At 46.1% G+C, this 23,633-nt stretch overlaps 1 protein-coding gene across 2 annotated transcripts in view; it reads right to left on the bottom strand.

Annotated features, from left to right (window-relative positions):
• The window catches only part of kmt2a (lysine (K)-specific methyltransferase 2A), a 37,677-nt gene that overhangs the window by 4,728 nt on the left and 9,316 nt on the right, over positions 1-23,633 (bottom strand). For both annotated transcript variants that reach the window (XM_062385284.1, XM_062385283.1), the window contains exons 2-33: positions 22,689-22,761; positions 19,252-22,559; positions 18,457-18,634; positions 17,866-18,094; positions 17,041-17,726; positions 16,058-16,131; positions 15,708-15,944; positions 15,418-15,564; positions 14,076-14,174; positions 13,579-13,699; positions 13,306-13,419; positions 12,873-13,057; positions 12,535-12,711; positions 12,171-12,281; positions 11,470-11,543; positions 9,407-9,621; positions 9,207-9,301; positions 8,987-9,124; positions 8,727-8,885; positions 8,505-8,616; positions 8,324-8,402; positions 8,016-8,176; positions 7,779-7,925; positions 5,007-7,665; positions 2,257-4,890; positions 1,821-1,889; positions 1,511-1,740; positions 1,192-1,266; positions 893-1,067; positions 508-615; positions 301-381; positions 2-131 (exon numbers count right to left, since the gene is read on the bottom strand). In XM_062385284.1, the coding sequence (XP_062241268.1) occupies positions 2-131; positions 301-381; positions 508-615; positions 893-1,067; positions 1,192-1,266; positions 1,511-1,740; positions 1,821-1,889; positions 2,257-4,890; positions 5,007-7,665; positions 7,779-7,925; positions 8,016-8,176; positions 8,324-8,402; positions 8,505-8,616; positions 8,727-8,885; positions 8,987-9,124; positions 9,207-9,301; positions 9,407-9,621; positions 11,470-11,543; positions 12,171-12,281; positions 12,535-12,711; positions 12,873-13,057; positions 13,306-13,419; positions 13,579-13,699; positions 14,076-14,174; positions 15,418-15,564; positions 15,708-15,944; positions 16,058-16,131; positions 17,041-17,726; positions 17,866-18,094; positions 18,457-18,634; positions 19,252-22,559; positions 22,689-22,761 (13,080 nt within the window). The remainder of the gene's footprint in view (position 1; positions 132-300; positions 382-507; positions 616-892; positions 1,068-1,191; positions 1,267-1,510; positions 1,741-1,820; positions 1,890-2,256; positions 4,891-5,006; positions 7,666-7,778; positions 7,926-8,015; positions 8,177-8,323; positions 8,403-8,504; positions 8,617-8,726; positions 8,886-8,986; positions 9,125-9,206; positions 9,302-9,406; positions 9,622-11,469; positions 11,544-12,170; positions 12,282-12,534; positions 12,712-12,872; positions 13,058-13,305; positions 13,420-13,578; positions 13,700-14,075; positions 14,175-15,417; positions 15,565-15,707; positions 15,945-16,057; positions 16,132-17,040; positions 17,727-17,865; positions 18,095-18,456; positions 18,635-19,251; positions 22,560-22,688; positions 22,762-23,633) is intronic.

The raw sequence follows: 23,633 nt of genomic DNA, 5'->3' as shown, positions 1-23,633 counted from the left end.
CCTTTCCGTCATAATATTTCTCCCTTTTGTCAGTGAGCACAGAGCGAATGACATTTCCAGAGTATTCGATGATCATCTCCCCAACATCGATGGTTTTCTTGCAGAACAGACCGCGGCCATGAATGGGAGACCTGCAGAGGAGAGCGGCGAATCACAAAAACATAAGTTAGGAATCAATATATAGATGCAGGTATAATTCCAATCTCCTTCATTTTATATCCTGTAGCTACATGATCTACTTCTTGTGAAACTATTCATCATCCTCAATGGTTATATGTGATGTTATGCCACTGATCTGACCTGTAGACTCCCACGGTTTCCCTGGATGTGGCCTTGAGCTGTTTGAATCTCAGCGTGAGTGGTAGCTCCATGGAGGCCCGCCTGCAACAGTAGCACGAAGGAGCAACATTATGATGACAGTTTCTCTGCTTACTAATATGAAATCATCTTGACACAATGATTTGCCCGATGAAATCAAGATTTAGTTCAGCGCTTGCTGTAACTGACCTGGCTGTCTTGAGCTGCCCTTCCTCATCATCGTCTTCATGCGGCCTGTACTCAGGAGGCTGGCGGTGTTTTGAGGCCAAGAAATTGAACATGTCAAAGACAGACCTCCTGGAGGGTAGACAGGTGGAACAGACAAGCAGTCAGAAACACACAAGAGACAGGAGGTTGGAATGTTCTCATTAAATGAAGAAGTTTCCCTACAAAAGCCCTTTATTAAGAGTGTGCAGCAAATATGGTGCATACTATCAACATTAGTACAGTGTGGTTATAGAATCAGTAGAAGTTAAGTGGTTCTACTTTAGTAATAATGTGGCAAAAACCTTCAGGCACACATTTCTTTACTGACTCTGCCGAAACAACTTTCTCATATAGATCTGTTCCTGACCTGTGGTTGATCTCTGCACGAGCCGAGCCGTGGGGGTTGATGGGAGGTTCATCGGTTTCCTCTGGTTTGTGGAAGCGGAAGCGGTAGCTCCGACAGTGCCTGGAGCCATACAGCTGCTCCAGCAGGAAGACCACTGCCTCATGGACGACTCCCAGCATCCTCAGTCCATTCACACCTGTGAGGAGCCGAGACAGACATTACAGTCTTCTATTTAAATATATCATGTGTGTTTGGAAAGTATCTTAGAAACAGTTTGAACAAAACAACTTGTGTTTTATGCAGTGAGTGTGACGCCTCACCTTCAAAAGAAAGCTCTTTGAGTCTTGCGTTGGAGCGAGCTTCCTGCACTTTGTCAGTCAGAGATTTCCAAGCCTCTGTAGCAGGACAGACAGTCAGCAGATGACAGTTAGTGTTTTGGCTATTCTTATCATATTTACAGAAAAGCAATCTAGACACCCAAGATATAGTATATGTATGTACCATTAATGTGAATGATGTTATGATCACCTTTAATATTTACTCCGTCGCTCATAAAAAGCAGAAGGGAAGTTGAACTATTTATAGTATTTAGTGTTTCAGGGTGTAGTTTGTGATTTTCCAGAGTTTGTTTTGTCTCACCTTCAATACTCTCACAGCGGATGTGGAAGCCGTCCTCACTGCAGATTTCAAAGATAATGCCCTTCTTGGGTTTGCTGTCCAGGCCGGTGTCCCAGCTGTTCCCATCCTGGTCAGGGGGTGAAGCCACAGGAAGAGACACTGCTGCCCCTTCAGCTGCAGATGCTTTGTCTTTTCCCACAACTTTCCCCAGTAAAACAGAACCCTCAGATGTCTTCTTTTTACCAAAAACACTGGAAGAGATGGGAAGAAGCGTTAGAACTCTATTAGTTGATTAATTTGAAAATGGGTGACTAATATTGAAACTACATACCCCTTGGTGGTCGCCTTATCCGCAGGTTTGCCGGTGTCCATGGGTTCAGGAGAGAGCAGCTCTTTGGAACTGTTGGCAAAAAATACAGAAAGGTTAAAAATGGAAACATTTATATTCTACATAAAGTACTTCCAAAATGTAACAGTGAATTGGAGATGCATACATTTTATGTGAATCTAACTTAAAATTTTAAGTGCATAAAAATTATTCTCTTGAAGAAGCATCTGTTGATGCTATGGTACTTTGAAGAATCCGTTTGAGGTAAAGTCACAGTTTAATGACAGAGGGCTACGAAGTCATTTAAAAACTAACTTACTGTTTTAAAAGTCACATTCATAATGCAGAACAACCTTAAAGAAGTTATTGCATAACAAAAATTGACCCAGCACATAGTATTGATACATCTCAAACATCCAGGACAGTATGGCGGTCTCACCTTGGGTTTGATGGAAGTCGTCCTGCAGGGTTGCCGTGATGCTCCTCTGCCCGAGAGCCCTTGAGCTTCTTTCCGCTGCTTGTGTCTGAACTCTGTCTGCTCCTCTTGGATTTCTGTTTACCCTTTTCTGTTCCTGAACCTGTTCTTGCTGCAGTCACGATTGTGTTGGAGTAAGAAAGTCTTTGCTCTGATGATTTGGCAATAGGAATGGTTCTGCTGCCCTGCGAGAGTGCAGAGGTCTGTGTTTGTGTCGTGAACACTCCAATAACACGCCCCTTGGCAGGGCTCAGGTGGGTGGCTGTGCAGGGGGCTAAAGTGACAGTGGTGGTTGGACAGGAGTCCGCACTCTGCACTCTGTTAACAGACCGATGCTGTAAGTGGATATTACTGCATTCGCTCTCTCCTTGGTGGCTGACAGCCATGCTGATGGTCTGCTGGGAGGGCAGAACGCAGATGCTGCTGGCTATTGATGTCTGCACAGAAGAGTTAAGCTGTGTCATCAGAGGAGCTCCCCCTGCAGATTGAAGGACCATGGGCTGATCTGACCGGCCCAGGCCATGCGGACCTGCCTTAAACAGGAGACTGCTAATTGGTCCTGTGATGTCAGTGGAGCTAAGTACAGAGGTTGAGAGGGAGACTGATCCTGGTGCAAGAATACCAGCAGCACCACTAGAGGGCACAGACACGACACTCAACACTGACTGACTGGGGTTGAGACCAGAGACTGTGCAAGGCAGGAGATGCGTAGAGGAATCGTGACTCAGGATCCCAGGCTGAACAGTCCCAGGAATCCTCTGCTGAATTAGAGTAGTGGGATCCAAGTACATTACCCCACCCGATTTTGGTCTCTTGATGATATTTGGAACCTTGCGCTGATGAGCAGAGAGGGTGGTTAACTCAACCAGGCCACCGGGTTGGCCAGAGATGCTTGCAGTGATCTGAGGGGAAGACAGGTTGATAAGGGTCATTTTAGAAGGACCCACTTCCGATGGGGCCAGAGTAGGCTGGCTACGGCAGCGGGCCAACTTTTTGCCTTTTCGTGGCTGAAGACGAGAGATGGGTCTCTTTCTGCCGTGAGCAGAGGCGAGTGCCGTCTGTGAGGAAGTTCGGGAAGAGGGACTGGACACTATAGCAACATTGTGCCCTAGCTCATGTGGTCGACCCGCTTCTGTGACCAGAATCTGGGAATGGTCGTGGGGCTGAGTGGGCAACCCAATGAGAAGCCCTGAGGTGGTGCTGGGGATTCCAGTTTGGAAACCTGCCTGTGCGGCTCCAGTGAAGGTGTGAATATGAGAGGGGTGAGACATGGTGCCCAGGACTTTGCCACCGGCAGGAAATATTGGCTGGGCTGTGGATAAACCAGTATTCAACCCTGTGGTGAGAGTCATAGAGCTCAGCACTGCAGGAGAGCTGGTATCCATCACTCCTGTAGCACTAATCTTTTGGGTGACCCCATTTGGGACAGTCTGTAGGACATAGAGGGGCTGGAACTGTTGATTGACAACAATGAGTTTGTCAGGGCCTGGTTTGATGAGTGCCGGACTGGAAACCTGAGTCTGGGATGGTCCTGGTCCAGGGACTGAACTCGGGCTGCCCTGTGCTGCAGTTGATGCTGGTAGATACTTCTGACCCTGAAGAGGGAGGGAGGGAGAACATGGCAAACCCGGAGTGCCAGAACTCCTTGGAACGTCCTGGTTAGCTGAAGGGTCAAGGACCTGGCCAATAGCAGGACTGGGAATAAACTGCTCAGGAGTCATGTGACCTTCGGTGACAGTTGGAGCGTTGTGCTGATTCCCAGATGGAGACACACCTGATTCTTCTCTTTTCTTGTCCCCACTCTTTTCTGCACTGATGGTCTCTGGTTCAGAGGTCAAGCTGAGCATGGTGCGGTCTGAAGTATCTGAGATGAGATTTCCAGCAGTGTGGTTCTGACTGGTGCTGACAGACGGGCTGCGTGTGGTCAGGACAGAGAGATCGGAGGGCAGCTCCAGAGGAAGATAAGGCTCCTCTACCGATATGGAGCTGTTCACGCTACTCTCCACTACACCTCCACTCTCAGCACTGGGCAGCGGCTGGGAGAAGTCGTCAAACAGAATGTCTTTGCGCCGGTTTACATCCACCCCGCCATAACCCTCGTCCAGCAGCAACTCCGAGGAGGACGGCTCAGACTGCTGCCCCAGAGCCTGCATTGACATGGAGGGCGTGTTCAAAACGAACTCCATGATGTCTGAAGGCAAAATGTTCCCACAGTCGTCGCTATTGTTGTTGTCGGAGTCTGATTTGAGCAGATCTGTGCTAAGAGACAGCTGGGCCTCGAGAGGATCTTGACCCTGAGTCTGAGGCTGTGACTTGCCACCGACTCCTACAGGAAGGCAATTTTCTTTCTGGTTCTTTCTCCCTTCTCGGGTGTTGCTACTCACTGCTCCTCCACTGTTGTCGGCCTCCTTGTTCGAGTCATGAGAGTCGTGTTTCTCAGTGTGTCTTTCTCTGCCCCTCCTCTTAGGAGTGCTCTTAGGTGGGGTGGAAGAGGATGTGGTGGTGGCAGCTGTGGTGCTGGTGGTGCAGATGCTCGTATCGCTCTCAGAGCCGTCATCCACGCCATCAAGCTGCCCAATACGCTGCTTGCCTAATGTCCTGTTAAATGAGGCAAAGAAAATAAATCAAATTGTTATTGAAGATCATAGAATAAAATATATATATATATATATACATTTGCTAAGAATTATACAAAAACAATTGTTTAGACTTACAAAGCACTCAGCATGTCCTCTTCAGCTTTTCCTTGAGCCCTCTGTTGTTGCTGCTCCTCATCTTTTAGAAAGCGCTGAAGCTGGGAGCCCCGTCCGAGACACTGGTCTATCCCTTCTATAGACGGAAGTCCCTCACCAGGGTTAATTACAGTTCGGGTGAAGTTGTAGTAGTAAGGGTCTTTACCCCTGTGTTTCATTGCGCTGTCTTCATCTTCTCCACTGTCCCCTGACGATGAGGAGGTGCTGATATCATCTGCTCCATCTACCTGCCCCTCAGCGGACTTCTTACTTCCACTCCTCCTCTTAACCACAGGCCCGGTTCCATCACCACCACCATAGAAGGCAAGGTCTTCTTCACCATATGAGCGAACCCCATAGAAAGGCGTGAGGCCAAAAAACATGTTTGATCGTGCCCGGGCACTGCGTCGAGGGTACCGCCGCTTGGCTGAGCTTGACCCATCACTGTCATCCTCATGATGTTTGTCATCCAGATCCCTGTCATGGTCATCATCCGGGCCGTCACCCTCATCGTCGTGGCCTTGAGTGAGGAGGCCGTGGTGGTCTCTGAGCTCACTGCGTATGTGGTCCTTGTGCACATCCTCGTCCTCTGTCGGAGTCTGGGTGTCAGATTCTGAGCTGTCACTGCTGCTAGCGGAGGGTGAGGAGAAGATAGTAGAGCCAGCAGAACAACGGGTCCCCTGGCCAGCAGGAGAAATGGTGGAGGTAGTGGTCGTGGAACAGGAAGAAGAAGAAGAAATGCCACTAAAATTGCTGGTCCCATTAGGGTCAGTCTTGATATCACTCTTTAGTGCAGCTAAAATAGGAGATGTAACTGATTGTTTCTTCTCTCTAGACGACAACGTCAGCTGGTTGTTTGTTTGTTTCGAGTGAGACTGGGAAGATGTCTTCACTCCTTTCTCTGGAGCTAAAACAGCCTGCTGCAGCTGCTGTAGGTCCATAGTGGAGCTGTTCTTCTTCTCAGAGTAATTTTCTCTGCTCTTTAAGGAGAATTTGTCTGCTCCTTGGTTCTCATGCTTATCCCCATGCTGAGACTTCCCATGGACTTTACTGCTGTTTCCCAGCATTGGAGCTTTGCTGTTAGCGCTGTTGTGGGAACTGGGGCTTGAAACATGTGTGTTGGAGCCGGCTGGGGCTTTGGTATTGTTGTTGATAATGGGAATTTTGTTGCTGCTGTTGTTGTATGGGGGAGTTTTGTCTATTTCACGGTCTTTGGAAACCTCTCTGCTGCCTGCCGTCTTAACTTTGGGGTGTTTGTCTTTGGCAGCTGAGGCTGCAGCTGGAGAGCCCAGGTGCATGGAGCCTCGCTTGACCACATCATCTTCCACCAGTGCCCTAGACGGCCAATGGGGCTTCATTGCCGCTGCCGAGGCTGAAACTGAAGAGAAATCATTGGATTTCCTTGCACTGGACTTCTGAAATGAAGGCTGTGCGGAGGCAGATTTCCCAACAACAGAGTCTTTATGGTGTGGAGCTGATGTTAGATTTCCAGTGCCACTACTACTCTCCTTCCCTGAGCTGGGCTTGTCCTTAGACTGGATAGTGTTGGAGGCGGGGGTTGAGCGGTGACGTGGCAACAAACTGAGGCTTGCAGAAACATCGTGGTCTTTGCCTCCATGTTTCCCTTGCTTGTCCATCTGCTTGGTGCTGCCCCCTCTCTGGTGACCTGTGAGAACAGCAGTGCCCACAGGAGGGGAGGACTGGCCTGAACCTGCAGGTGCCAGTCTGGGGCTCTTACCCTCACCTCCAGCCTGTTTGGACTGAGTGCCAGGGTTACTGTCTTTCCCTGAGCCAGAATCTTTGTTTCTCTCTGTGCTTCTGTAACTGGAGTCTCTAGATGGAGGTCGACCCTTGTCAGAGTCTCTACTAGAGGGTCTGTCTTTAACTTGGCCTGAGTCTTTTCCTGTTTCTCTGCTGTATTGTCTAGGTTTATCAGAGTCCCTAAACCCGGAATCTCTATTGAGTGACTTTGCTTTGTCCACATCCTTATAACTGGAGTCTCTAGAGGATGATTTGCTCTTATCTGTTTCTCTATTGCTTGACTCTCTGCTTACCTGTCTCCCCTTCTCAAAGTATCTGTTTACTTGTCTCCCCTTTTCTGAATCTCGACTGAGTGGTCTTCCCCTCTCAGATTCTTTTAGACCAGAGTCTTTACTCAGCGACCTCCTCTTTTCCGGCTCCTTGGCTTGTTGTTCGGCCTTGTCTGCGTCTCTTTGCGCCAGCTCTCTTGACGACCTGTTCTTCTCAGAATCTTTAGAAGCTTGATCTCGACTTGAAATTCTTCCCTTGTCGGGATCTCTCAGCCCTTGTTCTCTGGTTTCTCGCAGCCTGTTTCTGTCTGTTGAGAATGGTCTACCTCTATCATCATCTCTCTGGACTGGACTCTTTGCAGAGTCTTTGCCGGGGTGTTTGCACTTTTCTGGGTCTCTGGCAGGAGAGGGGATGAGGGGAGGGGGTGAAGTAAGGGGTCGTGACAAAATCTGAGTTGGGGAGGTCACCCCTCTCTGTCTGTTCAGGTGGAAGGGAGGGGGAGAGAATGGAGGGGAGCTGTGTCGACGCGAGTCAATATTCCGCATGCCAGGGTTCACCAGGGAGTCTCCCACTGTCACAATCTCATGGCTTTGAGGCTGAGACGTACCTCCTACAAAATGAAAGAAGTAGAAATTGAGATTACTCAGTGAAAAAACAGGCACCATTGACACTCAAAGAAGTTTCTTTCTATGATACATTTTATTCAAAAATGTCTAGTCATACCTGGGGAGGGCATGGGCCTGGGGCCTAGTGAGCGCTGACATGGGGGGTAGCTGGGATGTCGATTCCTGGAGTAAACCCTGAGCTTGGGGGTGTTGGTTGGGGAAAGGGAGTCGGAACGTCTCGGGGATTCAAATGGATCAGGAAATTCTGAATGTGAAAACAGTTACACATTTAAGTTCAACACATCATAGTCCCAACTATAGTACAGATTGAAAACTGAACTAGTCTGTAAGTTACCTGTTATGGAAGGTGGGCTGTGTGCTATTGTACGATTCTCTTCGAAAGCCATCATGTTCTTCAGGTCAGTTTCTACCACTGGCGGGTGACAAACTAGGATCCTACAGGTGTACACACAGCGCTTCCGAGCATCTAAAGTACTCCAGTATACCCTTGAACACCTGTAGAGATGGAAATAAATGTACTTACTTGGCAATTCAAATTCCTCCTGCAGTTGGATTTACTTTACTTGTAGAGACAGTAGTAATAATGGCACTTAGCAAGAGAAGACTTGCAGATAAATGAAAAGGAGAAAGAAAAGCACTTACTGGTATCCTACGGGGAAGAGTTTGCGTTTGCAGTCTGAGAGTTCAGTCAGTATCCCCAAACAATCAATGGTCATGGAGCCTGTAAGGATGAGGTTTGAATCAGCATTTAAGAGGACACTGACAGTAAGACAAGGAAATGGTGCAACAATCATCGACAAAAAGTTAGCAGCAGTCAACCTACCTATCATCATGTGGACATTTTCAGGCTCCAGTCCTGCAAGCCACTTCCTCCTGAGACTGATTCCCTCCAGGTCCACCAGGACCCTGCGGGTTACCTCAAACCCAGAAACCACCTGGAGGAAAAATACACAAACATAGGATAGGTGAGTAGAAAATAAAGAATATTAAGTCACAGTTAGTATTAAACTTTGTTATTATATCATAAATAAAGACATTTCCTCACTTCTCCCTTGATGAGGTCCCTGTGCTTTGGACAATAGACCTTCTTGTCCTCAAGGAAGATGCAGTGGCATTGGCGGGCGCACATGAAGTGGTAGTTACTGGTGCATGAGGTGAGGCAGCAGCCAACGGTAGCCCCAGGCTTTTGACACTTCTCACAGTGCTAAATAGAAAGTATAAATGTATGAATATTTCAAACTAAAAATAAATATACACTGAAAATCAAATGTGTGAACTTGTGATGGACAAAGTATCCCATCTTACCAGCTGTTTTCCCCTGAGAACAGCCATATGAACATTTTTCAGTGCACCATCATCATCCTCAAACACCTCAGCAGACCACAGGGCACAGTTCACATGAGTCCAATCGTTCTGGCCGATGTACAACAGCCTGCCACCCTCCTAAAACATACAGAATTGTTGAATATGATATAGATTGACCTTTGTGTGTGTTTAAGAGATTTTAGCTGGATATGTCACTCACATTAGTGTTCTCGTCTCCATATTTCAGACACAGGACACACTGCCTATTATCAATAACACCCGGTGGAGGAGGGAGCTCTGGGCTGTCTTCACGATCTAAGGAGGAAAGGTCAAGTTAGAATTAGGGAATACACAGAAAGTGACAAGATGTAAAAAACAGTGTTCATGCAAGTATTCATACACGTAATTTTTTTGTCTTACCGGATAGGAGTGGAGGTGGTGGTGGTAGAGAGGGAGGGAGAGGAGGAGGGGACGCTGGAGAGTCGGGTTCACTGGGGGTCTTGGGACAGGGAGCTGGTATGATTTTTTTCATGAGGTGGGGGTGCTCAGCGCGGGAAAGCTCTTGTCTCTCCTGCCACTGGGCGTAGTTGTGATCCAGGGATGGAGGCAGCACAGCGTTCGGGAGGAGACCATTGCTTTGGAGTAATGACAGGGACATATCTATTAGTACCAACATTGATTGGGTAAAATATTAAGTATTGATTGTTTTATTTCCGAAGCAGTGATGTAAACAACTGAACTACCAAAGTTCAAATAACCACACATGTCACTATGTAAGTTTACAACTTAAGTGAAGACTAAAGACATGAACGTCTCCAAGCACATAATTGTGGGTTAAGGGGAACATACACCGGTGCTCAGACATTTCCAGACTTCTGGTTTTCGTCACTTCTGTCCAGCATCTAATGTTTAACAAGTTTGGATTTGCATGCTTTTGTTAACTTCCTAACCCCCCCCCTAACCTTCATCTGCATATTGGTGAGTAGACAATGAGTGAATTTTAATTTTTGGGTGAACCCTCCCTTTAGGTCTGATACTTAAAAACCAGCAGAGGCTTTAAAACAGGCATCCATCCAATGGATGGCCACAAGATCCACTGCGTGGATCACTGGTTTCCTGGACCATGGCACTGATAAATAACGCGACAGAGCAAACTGACAAGTAAACCACAATTAGACCACAAGTATGTATCAGAGAGCTTTCTAATGAAATTTGACACTTGTAGGGATTGCCTCCCACAATGCCTCGAGTTGAGGCAGGATAAACGGCCGAGGAGTGGTGATAGCTCGATTAAAGAGTTAGGGTATTAATGAGTGTGAAGTGCTTAATTTCAATAGGCTGAACAGTAAAACACACTATTCATATACTTTGAGAAAGGTTCCTGCTGACATATAACGGCTATGACCTATTCTTTCTAATAATCTACATAAACCTGACATCTTTGTGAGCACAGCATTAATTATTCATAATGACCATTTTATTATGAATCATTGATATAAAAAGGCACCAATCAATATATAATATATTTAACTGCAGCTGTGGGGAGTTGATTTCATTGATCCATTACTCTCTAGTCAGTGCAGACTAAAAGAGATACTGACTACATCTTTCCACCAGATACTGAAAATAATCACATCAATTAGCCTTCAGTCATCCCTCACTCACATTCACCACTAAACTGTCCAGTGGGTTCATTAATCAAATAGACTGTGTAATTAGTTTCATTACTGCAGCTTTAAATCGTGACCTTTAATCACAGTCACTGTCCTGACACAAGTATGACTGACCAGCACACAACATTGCAGATTTCCACTCTTACGAAATCCTTATCTTTCTACTTGGCTCATGTTTCTTCAGGGGTTGTTGGTAAAGTCAGCGCACACATTTTAGAAATATTAATTCAATGCTTTCTGGTTCCATCCTTTACCCTGATGATGATGATGCTGCAAATTCTCCCAGAGAAACCACATCTTACTCTTCATTTCAATAATAACAGACCAACAGTTCCTGAAAACAGCAGTTCTTCTTCTTTCATGGGTTCTTGGAACGTGATCATGTTACAAAAGTACCCCAAAAAGTCTTCTGTGTAATTAACAACATAACTCGCAGCTCAAGTTTATAAAATAACAGGAGATCATACACTTCCCAAAATTGAGAGCAATGCATCCTGGGAGGCATCTTTAAGTATTGACTTTCAGACTATTCATGTTAGTTTGAGCTTTCAATCAGAATTGTTTCCTGACTCGAGGATATTAAATCGTTCAATATGAACCAAACTTGTTAAACCACCCAGTAAGTGCATAATTTGTCTTATTGTAGAAAAACGTTTTTGAATAATGACATCATAACTCTGTAAAAGTCATTGAGAAGCAACTCTTAATGTAAATTATGGCTTACATAACTCTAATGAGTAAGTCAGAAGAGTTGGACACTGACCACTGAACACAAACCCTTGCATTGACTATGGTGTGATAGACACTCACTTGGCAGAGACTTTTTGCCTTTCCCAGACCCTGGACTCTTTCGCTTTGAACCATGGGAAGATCCGGTCCATTTGCTGAAAGAGAAAACATGCAATCAAATTTGCACACTAAAGCATTCGCACAGACCATAATCAGGGGAAAGAATTGTATTTAGTCATACTGTAGCTCAACAGAAGGGCCCTAGCTTGATACTACCATAACTTGACTAAGATACTTCACCCATTCATGCTGCAGGAGTACACCAATCATAGGATATAAAGTTATTTTTGTAATTATTAAGAACACAAGATGTGTTGGTGAATGTTTTTGTAAGCCTGTGTGTGTAAAAAAAGGAATATTGCATCATATAACAAACACAGAGCCTGAGTGAGAGCCCCTGATCTGCTCTGCAATGTTGTGTTTCCATTGGTGCTGAGGGGACTGATTCAATATATAGAAATGACATTGACAGGTACACAGACTAAATAGTGGAGGAACCTGATTGATGTTACAAAAGCATGTGGTAGTGCACACATGCAGAAGTGCGACAGCGAGCACACGGCAAATAGCTCTGCATTCGTTGCATATATCCCGAAGTTAGGGATCTCATATGTTATTATGATAAGTGTAAAAAAAACAACTTGTACATTACTAAAGTGTGACGGAACAATTTAGAATATGGCGGGCCGCCACAGTCTAGATAATTAATGAGAAGTTCTTACCCGAATAAAGAAAGACTTGACCATGCTGTTTGCTTTCCTGCTCTCCGGCTGGCCACCGTCACCATTGATGGCTGTTTGAATGATTCGCACGACGTCGTCACTAAACTCCAGCTGGGAGAGAAATGGAGAACGGACACACATATGGAGAGTCATTGTTAAAACAGTGAAGTGGCGACGGACATTGGAAAAGTCATTAACAAAACTATTCATCTCCCTGACAACAGATTTAGAAGAGACCAATAATTAAATCTACAACTGTAACTGTTGTCTCACATTCAGAGTTATGACTGTAATAGATACAAACTGCTCTGCAAGATGAATAAGACCTCACTTTTCCAGACAACAGACTGAAAACATAACATACCACTGAATTGTAGCGGCCTTGATCCATCTTTTTCTCAACATTGTCCAGGTCTGGGGGGGAGTCACTGGAAGGTGTGGAGGTGACTTCAGTCAGAACTGGAGGATCTGGTCCCTCGGGGGATCGACGGGATGGAAGACTCTCCTCTGTCTCTGGGTTCAGCTCCGGAGGCTTCACCGCCTGCCCCAAAGCCAAAGGGTTACACACTGAATATCACTATTCTGTTCATTAAGCTGCAATAGCTCATTGAGGTGTTCTAACGGGCTATGTGTGTGAATCTAAATTAAGCAAAAAGGGTTGTTCTGAAATCACAGAGGAGGAAGCAACAATGTGTATCTAACCTGTCTGTAGCGCAGCAGGTGTGTGGATGTACGAGAGTTGAGCAGTGCGGTGAGGACGTGGCGAATGCAGCCCTGAAGCTCCCTCTCTAGCGCCGTCCTCCACTCAGCCGGATGGCGCTCAGTACATTTGGAACAAGTGTAGGCAACACTCTCTGGCAGCTTTGACAGTACCTCATACATTTCATCTGGGGGACAGTGGGAGATGACAGGTCATTATTGTGTGTTATTAAGTTTATCGTCTTTCAGCATCTCATCAGCATGACAGCGCTCCCAGAGCAGCCTGTCAGTCATTTGCACAGACACTGACAGCTGACAAGACCAATAAAGAACAAGTGCTGCGGAATATTAAATGCAGAGCTCCACTTGTGAGGAAAAGAGAACAAACTTGTGTTTTAATACACGTCTCTACCTGGCTTGTGTGGGGCCTACTAACCTGTCAGGTTTTCACACTTGGCATGAACCCAATGGTTACAACGACCACACTCCATCATCTTGCTGTCATAGTCATCATCATCATAGCACTTATCACAGAGTGGGCAGAAGTTCCCTGAGGGATAAAACAATGACCATTACATTCTGATTTAGCAACTTGGCTAAAATTAAAATGTCCTTCTAAAGATGTCGCTTCAAAATACAGAACGGATTCTTAGGAAATGATTCTACTTCTAACCCAGAAAAAAAATATCTGAGGTGGAATTATGCTCACCTTTAGCAAATAGTTTGGCACAGTCATGACACATGGAGAAGTCATGTGACCATTGGGCATCCCAGGACTTCCCAGGTTTAGTGGCTCCACAACTCTTACAGTGCACACACTTGGTGCAAACCTGGAAAGAAAGAGCACACAAGCAAGGCGCTGACTAAATGACAAAAACTTGCGGGCAGTTGTTTAAAGAGCAGGGATGGTGTGAAATTGACACTGTGAGAGGAGTAAAATGTTATCATAGACACGGCCTGTGAGAGGCTCCAATAAATGTGAGTCGCGCAGTGGTGAGAAGCTGGAAAAAATGTGTGAACAAAAGGAGGGGTTAAGAGAAAAATGTGAGAGCATGATGCTTAAGTTTGACTAACGTTTGTCAGTGGTGCAAACTGTGTTAGTTACACACAGGTGAAAGTGTAAAGGGTGTCTAAAGGAGGAGATGTGTGTGTGTGTGTGTGTGTGTGTGTGTGTGTGTGTGTGTGTGTGTGTGTGTGTGTCCATACCCAGACTCTCTTCTTCTTGGTGGGTCTGGTTGGATGGTTGGGACCCAAGCACTCCGGGTGATAACTGTTGCGGCACTTATCACACTCTAGCAGCTGCTGCTACAGTGACAGAAACAGAAAGTGAGGTGATATTATTTAAAAATGAAAAGTGGCCACATTAAATTGTCCATTCTCAACAAACAACACAGATCTGTTCACAATATATGGCAACAAGTATGTGACCTGGTTGCAACATGTAAGGGTATCATTCACCTTGTATGTAATATGTCATGCATACATTTAACTACAGTGTAATAATGGAGGTTACTGAGTGGCACATTCATTGTGGGCTTATGGATGGATGAACATCATAATTAAAAGGCATTACGCTGCAGCTACAGTTTGAGCTGTACAGAGCAGAGCGTGGCAGAGTTTATAGACAGCCACTTAAGTGGCAACTAGAGTCAAGTTTTTCCTGTGGGTTTGGGTCAACACAGTTAGCCCTCGTCACGGCTTTACAACATACAGTTAATGTGCTGCAGCACATATTTTCTTTTCCAAACTACGAGCTATTGTGCTATTTAATATTTCAAAAAATAATACATTTGCAAGGTTAAAACGTCCAGTGTGTAAAATTTAGGTGAAAGGGATGTATTGGCAGAAATTGAATATAAAATAATCATAGTGATGTTTTCACTAGTGTGTTTCATCTAAATTATATGAATTGTTATTTTCTTCACCCTAGAATGGGCCCTTTATATTTAAAGACTTTTATGCCACCATTATTTTACAGTAGCCCGAACTGGACAAACTAAACACCTGAGTTGTTTTTATGACAACTGAAGGCTACCACAGCTTATCTGAGAGGTGTTCAGCTGGAACATGCAACCTTCCCACTAAATTCTACACACTGAACCTTTAAAGACCTTATCATGACACCACTTCATATTTATCTGGTTATCAAACACTTCTTGTTGCTTGATACAATATATAGGTTTTATGATCATGTAGCACAGACAATCTGTGAAGCCGGCAGCCTCCAGTATCACCTGGAGTTGAGATTTCAGACTACTGACTATATGACAATAACCAACAAGTTCATACAAGCTCCCTGACATGTAGCCTCTGGACAAAACAATCCAACAGGCACATGATTGAGTTGTGTAGACCAAATATGTATACATATATTGCTAACATAACAGCCATGCTAGACCAAGACCATGAGTTAAATAATAAAATTAGTGCTGTCTGCAGGCAAGCTTCTTTCTCAGGAAGATTCTTCAGCCTTTACACTCTGTCACTCTAAACTAAGCTTCTTTTGTGAGCAGCTTTGAAATGAACAGAACTGAACTGAATGGCTTACTTTAGTTTTCTGATGCTGGCGCCCACAGACCTGGCAGAATCGACATCGTCGACAGCACCAGTTCTCAATCTGCTCCTTAAGAGGGCGCTCGGATTCCCCCAGGCAAAAGAGATGGAACGGTTCACAGCATACCTGACAGAAGACAAACTAACGATAAAAAGAAAGAGAGAGAAACAGCAGACAGGGGAAGGCAGCAGGGGAAAAAGAAGAGATTGTTAGAAAGTTTTGTTATTATGCAGACAAATTTATAAGAAAAGTTTTAACAACTACAACAAAGATCATTTATTTACCTCAACATTCCCGCTGCTTGCACATAAGAAGCAGAGCACCCTGGGTGTGACCGGCACGGAGGTGAGCAGGCTGAGGCCACCTGCCTCCCAAACCTTCTCCACATCATGGTCCTTCTTGAAATCCACTCTGATACGATGCACTCCGTCGCAGGGCGCTCTGGACTTCGTCTGGCCCCTAGTCGAGGGAGTGCTCAGCCAGTTTAAAGTACTGCTGCCGGGGGGTTTAGTTGTCAGCGGCTTCAGGTGATTATCGCACAGGAGAAAGGAGACATAGGGTTAATATTGTGAATTATATGTGGCCGATGTAAAGTACCACCGTTTTTAGAAAAAAAAAAGGGACATCTTCTTACCTTATCTTTTGGTCTCTGTTTGGGAGATGGAGGGACAGTGCGGGAAGTTGGCTTCTTCAACGGTTTTGATTCGACTATTAAAAAGAGACATGACATAACGTTCATATTGTGTTGGGTATGACTTATATATTACATTAAATTACATTACATTTCATTAAGCTGACGCTTTTATCCAAAGCGACTTACAGTAAGTGCATAAAACCCCAAGGGTACAGACCCCGGACAACACGAATCAAAAAAGTACAATTTCTTCAAAATAAAGCAAAACTACAAAGTGCTATAAGTAAGTGCCATCAAAGTGCTACTAAAGTGTTAGTTTCAAAAAATGTGTTTCTATCCATTCAAGGTATAATCGGAAGAGATGTGTTTTTAGTTTTCGGCGGAAGATGTATAAACTTTCTGATGTACGGATGTCGATGAGGAGCTCATTCCACCGCTTAGGAGCCAGGACAGAAAACAGTCGTGATTTTGATGAGCGTTTAGCTCTCAGTGAGGGAGGAATGTGCTGATTGGCCCAAGCAGAGCGGAGTGAACGTGCTGGGCTGTAACGTGTGACCATGTCCTGGATGTAGACTGGAACTTATCTGTTCACAGTATGGTAGGCTACTACTAATGTTTTAATCCTGATGCGGGCAGCCACTGGTAGCCAGTCAAGGGAGCAGAGGAGCGGAGTAGTGTGAGTGAATTTAGGTTGGTTAAAAACCAGTCGAGTTGCTGCATTCTGGATGAGCTGCAAAGGTTGGATGGCAGTGGCAGGTAGACCTGCCACGGGGGGGTTACAGTAATCTAGGCCTGAGATGACAAGAGCCTGGACCAGAACCTGCAACGCCTTCTGAGTGAGAAGGGGGCGTATTCTCCTGATGTTGTACAGCATGAATCTACAGGACCTTGTTGCAGTAATGTTGGCAGTAAGGGAGAGTTGGCTATCTATCATAACCCTTTTTTAAGGGAATACGGTGCAAACAGTTTTATTTATTTTTTACCTGTATCTGAAATATTTGTAGCGGAGCTCTGCTGTTGCAATGATTGCTGCTGGGGCTTCTTCTTGGACTCGTTCAGAGGAATCTTGGGTGAAGCCTCTTTTTTTGGAGGGGCCTGACTCATAAGAGCACGTTGTTGCTGGGATGCTTGAAGAGACTGCGTAGACTGAGAGGGGGAATTCTGGGCTGAAGATGACGAGGAGGAAGAGGATGATGACGATGACGAAGAAGACGACAAGGAAGAGGAGGATGACGAGGAGAAGGATCCTGGTATAGGCAGATGTGGTTTGTGTCCCTTCTTACTGGTGACACTGGCCGTGACGGAGAGCTGTTTGGGCTCTGGTGACGGGGCTGGAGATGGAGCCTGGGCTGTGCTGGGGGTCTGAGGTGAATCAGCAGGGGCAGGGGAAGATGTGAGGGCGGGAGATGATTGCTTTGAGGATGGTTGCTGCCTTGACTTCTCCTCTCCCAGCTTTAGAGGAGGAGTTTCACTCTTTTTGCGAGGGGGCTCTTCCTTTGGTGGTCCGGGAGACGACTTAGGGGCAGACTCTGAGTTCAGTCCTTTACCCGGGTTGAGACCCTCTCTCCTCTCAGACAACCTGTACTTTTTCTTGTCCTTCTTGCTTTTGCCTTGCTTCTGAAGAAACATCTTTGAGGGCATCCACTGCAAATTCTGACACTTCCTCATCCTGTAGATAGTGAAATTTACAAAGTTCAACACGGCATTTCTTAACGATCTAATTAAAAAACTCATTTGGAATAAAATAATCTTAAATGCTCTCTTGAGATTGAGAATAATCTTGCACAACAAAGGGCTGATCTACTTACTTGCAGCATTGCTTTTTAATGTTTCGTCCTCCAAACTTAGGCTTGTCAAGACAGTTTGTACAGATACCACAATCCTCTGGAACCTGGCAGCCTGAACATTGGCCACAGCGCCGTGACCTACGTCCTTTCTTAGGAGGAGCTTCTTGAATGGACTTTTGACGTGTTTCTCTTGGCTTTAGGGGAGGGGATTGAGGCTCTGCCTCTTCAGAACCTGCTACTGATGACTTGTCTGTAAAGTGAGAAACATCATACATGCAATTTATTAAATGTAAACTAGGGTGCTTTTAAAAAAGAAGGATACCTACACATTAAAATTGTAACACTTTATTTTCTATATATAGTTCAGAATTAAAAAAAATCTACATTAAGACAATACAAACCAGGGCTTTTATTGGTATCTCTCAGCTGTGTGAACAATACTCCAAAACAAACTTCTAGTTTTATATTATAGAGATTATAATTATATTATTTTAATTATTATTTGTTTTATTAAGCCCCTATTCAAAATAGAGACATAAACTTGAACAGTTGAGCCCAGATTAGTCATTTACAAACCACAAAGTAATGACAAAAAAAGTGAGTGTGCCTTACCATCATTCCCCATGGAAGATAGGATCTTCTCTCTCTCCTCCCAGGGCAAGGCACTAAGTGTGGGCATATCATCAGGGAACACTGCCCGATTACGGCCAAGAGCCACAGCTGCACGACGACATACATGTTTGATGCGTGGACCACGGACTGAGGTCTCTGATGAGTCACTCTCCTGACCCTGCTCACAATCACACATCACCACAAAAGAGTGAAACAAATGTTTGAGGAGCTTCAAAATAGGAAGCGAATACACAGACATGTGAACATGTTCAATACAGAAGAATGACATTTAAGATGTTGCTTATGTCATTAGGATTTGAGATTTTATTGGTTGTCAATGCTTCACTACAGCAAACGGAACTCTCACCTATGAACAATGTGCAATAATAAAGATGATGTGGTGACAGGGGAGTAGGGTTGGTTTGAGTTAAGCTGGAATAGTTGAAAATGTTCAACTGTTCAAGTGACTGCTTATAATCATTTAATCTTATATTAACAGTAGAATAACAGATGACTATATTCTGTTCAGAAGACAATACTTTCAAAAGCAAAGTCAGAGCAGCGTTCTGCATAATGTATGAAGCAAACAGAATTCCCCTTATGTAACACCCTCTGTGGGACTTTCCTATTATCAAGTTTCAGTTTGAGTACAAACACATTCTATTTTTAACAAATATTCATAGCAGCATGTCAGAGCAACTTGCTTGTAGCTATATAATGTGAATGAGAGAAACGGAGAAGAATTTAGGTTAGACACAGTAACATTGAAAGCAACACATGAACAGGAAAACTGACCTGGACCTTGGTCTGGTCCGCAGGCTTCAGCTTAATCTTCTTCAAGTCAAAGAGCTGGGCTTTGGCCTTCTTCAGTAGTCCAACAACCCGCTTGTCACTCACAGGCTGTTTCTCTGCTTGGTCCAACACGGATCCAAGAGAGGAGACAGGAAGCTGTTGTCTGCCCGGCTGCCCTTGAGGGCTTGCAGTCTGCTGGTTAGGAGCACTTTGTTTCTCCTTTTCCTTTTCGGCATCCTCTGTTTCTGGTCCTTTCTCAGAGGGTCTACCTTTTTTGGGTAAGCGTCCTTTGGCGATGGACACAGGAACAGAGGGATGGGGCCCACGTACCTCTGAGGAGGCAGTGTCAGAAACCGTGTCAACTGAGGTTGATTTTTTTCTTCCTGGAGCCTTTTTTGGAGCAAGAGATAAAAGAGCATCTTCTGAGTCCCTCCCATCCTTCCTCCCTTCCTTCTTATTCTCCTTCTCTCTGATTTTCTCAGAATCCCTTTCTTTTTCCTTAGGAGCAGGTTCCTGGGGAGCTGGTGAACTTTTATCTTTACCCCCTTTACCAGCTCCTCGGCCTGTGTCCTGGGCACTGGAAGGAAACATAGGGAAAAGTGGGGAAGATGTGGCTGATTTAGTTGACAAAGGAGGTTGGTTTCCAGCAGCTCCCCTCCTGCTTTCAGGTGTCCCTTGTGAGGCCAAACTCAGGGATACGGTGGAGAAGGTGCTGAAAGAAGCAGGAGTTAAGGCACTAGTGGCTAGTGGACTTGGAGAGACCCCTGGCAATGAGCTGGGGTTACTACTTTTGACAGGGCCCATCAGCAACGACCTCTCAGAAGAGCCTTTCCTCATAGATATCTGGCCTCCAATTTGGCTGCTGCGTCTGGTCATAGAATGAGAAGGAGACCGCGGGCGACCCCGTAGCGTTCCAGTGACAAGTCGTCTCCTGCGCCGCGAGGTTCTGCTGGAGGCAGAGGATGACTGATGTTGGGAGTGAGAGCCAGAGATGCTCCCAGAGGATGACTTCAGGGTAACAGACTCAAATATCCTTGAGTGGGCCTCACTAGGTGTAAAGCGTGGAGCACGTAGCAATGGGCTGCGTTTCTGGAGTGGTGCATCAAAGCGGGATGAGGAGGGATGTTGGTGGTGGGTATGGCTGTGAAGAGGGGCAAATAGACGAGTTCCTGTTCCTGTTCCACTGCCTGGTGCAGGGAATGCCACTGGAGCAGCTCCCCCTGCTCCACCGATACTTTGGGGCCGAAGACCAACATCTTCAGCTGTGAGAGGGGGAGGACGGAAGTTGTCAAATACAGGCTTACGAATGAGGCCTTCCCTGGCATATTTAGCAGAGGAAAAGTACTGGTGTTCAGGGTGGGACAGGGACGTCCAACGGAAGGTGGGCTCCCTCAAAATTGAGCGGCTACGTTTGTCTGCCAAGCTGGACAGCACTGATGGGCCAGACAGAAAATGAGGCATCCAGGGGGACTGCGAGTGGTGTTCACTGGTAGCAGCTGTGTTGGAGGAAGCTGACTGTAGAGGCTGTGGAGGGGTGAGGAGAGGGGGAGGTGGAGGTGAAGAAGAGGAGGAAGCTGTGGATGAAGCTTGCTGGGAATTTGCAAGTGTCGAGGAGGACATCAGCACTCCAGTTGGTGGACTGATGATCGGCTTTTTAGGCCCAGTGGTGAGAGTCTCTCTCACTCTCTGGCTGTGACCTCCCCGGCCAACTGCTGGTTCTCTCCGGCCTCGTCGATTCCTCTCTGCCGACACATGCTCATGCTCCGGCTCTGGCTCAGAGGGAGGGGAAGGAGGCCGTGAACTGTGCAACAGGTTGCTCTCTCTCTCTCCTTGCGAGGACGGAGAATGATCCTCTGGCTCTGACAAAGCCTGTGTGGCCTCAGAAGCCTGGGAGTCACATGATGAGTCATCCAAGCTTGGGCTGCTGGATCTGGAAGACTCTGCAGAGGAGAGCTGGGAGGAATGCTGCGACACAGCACTCGAGCCACAAGATGCAGCGCTACTGCTAAATCGCCCATTGGTGGCATTGTTGGTGTTGTTGTTGTTGAGCAGACTGGCCGCAGTTGATGGAACCGTGGGGATAGGGGCAGCAGGTGGAGGAGGGGGGAGGGAGTCATTTTGATTGGAGGTACCAGTGCTAGTAACAGCAGGTGTAGAGACCAGGGCAGGAGACAGTGAGGAAGTGGTGGTAGTGGTGGAGGTGAGTGGGGCAGATGCAGAGACAGATGAAGGGGTGGTTTCTAACCGTGGCATCTTCACATGTGGTGGTGGCATTCCAAAGCCGCCCTCATCTTCAATGAAACGCTTCGGGGTTTTGATGATGCGAAGGGAAACAGTGCTGACCACAGGCATGATAAACTGTCTAATGTTCTTCAGTTGTGTCTTCCTGATGCCAGCTTCATTGACTCCTGTCCCACTGCGCCCGGTGGATACAGCTTCTTTCTCCATTCGCTTCTGTGCTCCTTTCTTAGCTCGCTGGAGCAGCTGTTTAGCAATGGCTGCATCAGTGCGTTTAGAAGGGGGGACAATTCTGACAGGTTTTCTGTGGCGAGGGCTTTTTCTGAGGCCCACCGTCTTGCCTGGCTTGGAGGGAGATGGGGAAGCAGGTGGATTGGAAGAGTCCTGGTCCTCAGCTCCATCTACATTCCTCAGCATCAACTGCTGGGGAGTATATGGTTCTGCACCTCTGTCCCCCCCTCTGGCCCTAAAGGCCTTGCTTTTCCCTTCCCCACCTTCAATAGAGGTAGAAAGCTGTGCTGCAGCAGCAGCAGCAGCTGCGGCCTCAGCTTTAAGCCGTTCAGCAGAGGGTGGTCGACCACGTCTGCGTCGGGGTACACCAGGCAAAGTCTTAAGCCGTGCCTTGAGAGGGTTAAGTTTAGTTGCTCTTAGCCTCTTCATGTTGGTAACTTTGGATTCCCCCCTCCCCCCTTTGGGATGCCTTGCCTCACTGTCATGAGGCTGAGTAGAGCCAAGTGGCATCCTCTTTGCGCCTTTTCTGTCCGTGTCCTCCTCTGTGTCCATGCCCAGCTCAGACCCAGCCTGCCTACTGTCAACCACTGCTGCATGGCTGCCTGTACTCCAAGCTTTCTTGCTACTTGAAGATGGGGGTCGACCTCTTCTCTTTTCACCGGTGCCAGGTGGCCTTCCGGGCAGCCTTTTTACCTTGTCAGCTGGCCTTTCTGGACCCTCAGGTTTTGTCTGTGTGGGGGTGGGAAGTGAAGAAAGGGAAGGTAGACTTGTTGCAGCTTTCTGGGCTGTCAGGGCCCGTGGTGGTCGGCCTCTGGGCTTCTTTTCTTGTATGGGTGGGCCTTCTGATAAAAGAGAGCAAAACAAGGGACATTTAGGTGGCATGGAAGCATCAGATATAGACAAACTGTACAATAAGAGGCATCTCAAGACAACTGCAAGGTCTCTGATAGGCCAGCAGGGAGTTACTGTACCTGAAGAGGTTGTTGATGCACACTGTACTCTGTTCTGCTCGTCAACAATCCCAAATCCTCCAAATGCTTCTTCCTACAAGAAAAGGGGAAAGGCTATTAAATCCTTTGTGAGCATACAATTTATGTAATGACAAAACAAAGCATAGAAGCAATGGCTGGACAAATGTACAACATCGATCATGCTACATAATTGTCAGTTGGCCTAAATGTTCAACACTAATATCAGTTCAGAAGTTGGACTCAGATAAGAAATATAGCTTTGAGGCTATGAAATGCTCAATCACTTTCACTTGCTGGGTCACCGCTGCGCTTTCTTCTTCATTGGTTTTCAGGGTGACATGTATGTAGCCAGAGAAGTCTCAAACCACAACTGAGATTGAATTGCTAACATCCACATCTTACTGGGTGACTAACACATCGTGCCGCATTCCTGCTCCCCGAAGGAAATGTTATATTCTAAGGTGGTTGCTCATAGATGTACAGTCAGACAGAGAGCCCGGACAAGGACACAGACAAAACAAAGAGGCCTTAAAGGGATAGTTCACCATAAAAGGAAAATTCCCTCATGATCTACGCACACTATGCCGATGGAGGGGTGGGTGAAATGTAAATTACATTGTATTCGAATCGAACATGAATGTCTGGGTTTGCAGACACTTGGATGACACCACACGAACAGTACGGAGGCATTGTTAGGTTTTTTCCTGTTGTTTTATTATGTCTAAGGAACGATTCACCATTGATTTCGATTTTTGTATTGGATTCTTCTGTAACACTGTTTACCCCTGTGACTCCAGACGTGTTTTGTGGACTCCACAATTCACCCGAGTAGATAGGTGAGTAGATAATGAGTGTATTTTCATTTCTTGGTGAACTATCGCTTTAAATCTACAGCTGAACGAGCAGCCCTGTGAGTTTAAAAAGCTCATCATACAGCTCCATCAC

Source organism: Platichthys flesus, chromosome 4, assembly GCF_949316205.1.
Source record: "Platichthys flesus chromosome 4, fPlaFle2.1, whole genome shotgun sequence".
Classification (NCBI taxonomy): domain Eukaryota; kingdom Metazoa; phylum Chordata; class Actinopteri; order Pleuronectiformes; family Pleuronectidae; genus Platichthys; species Platichthys flesus.
Note: the sequence above shows the minus strand (reverse complement) of the source record. Positions and strands in the feature narration are given on the sequence as shown.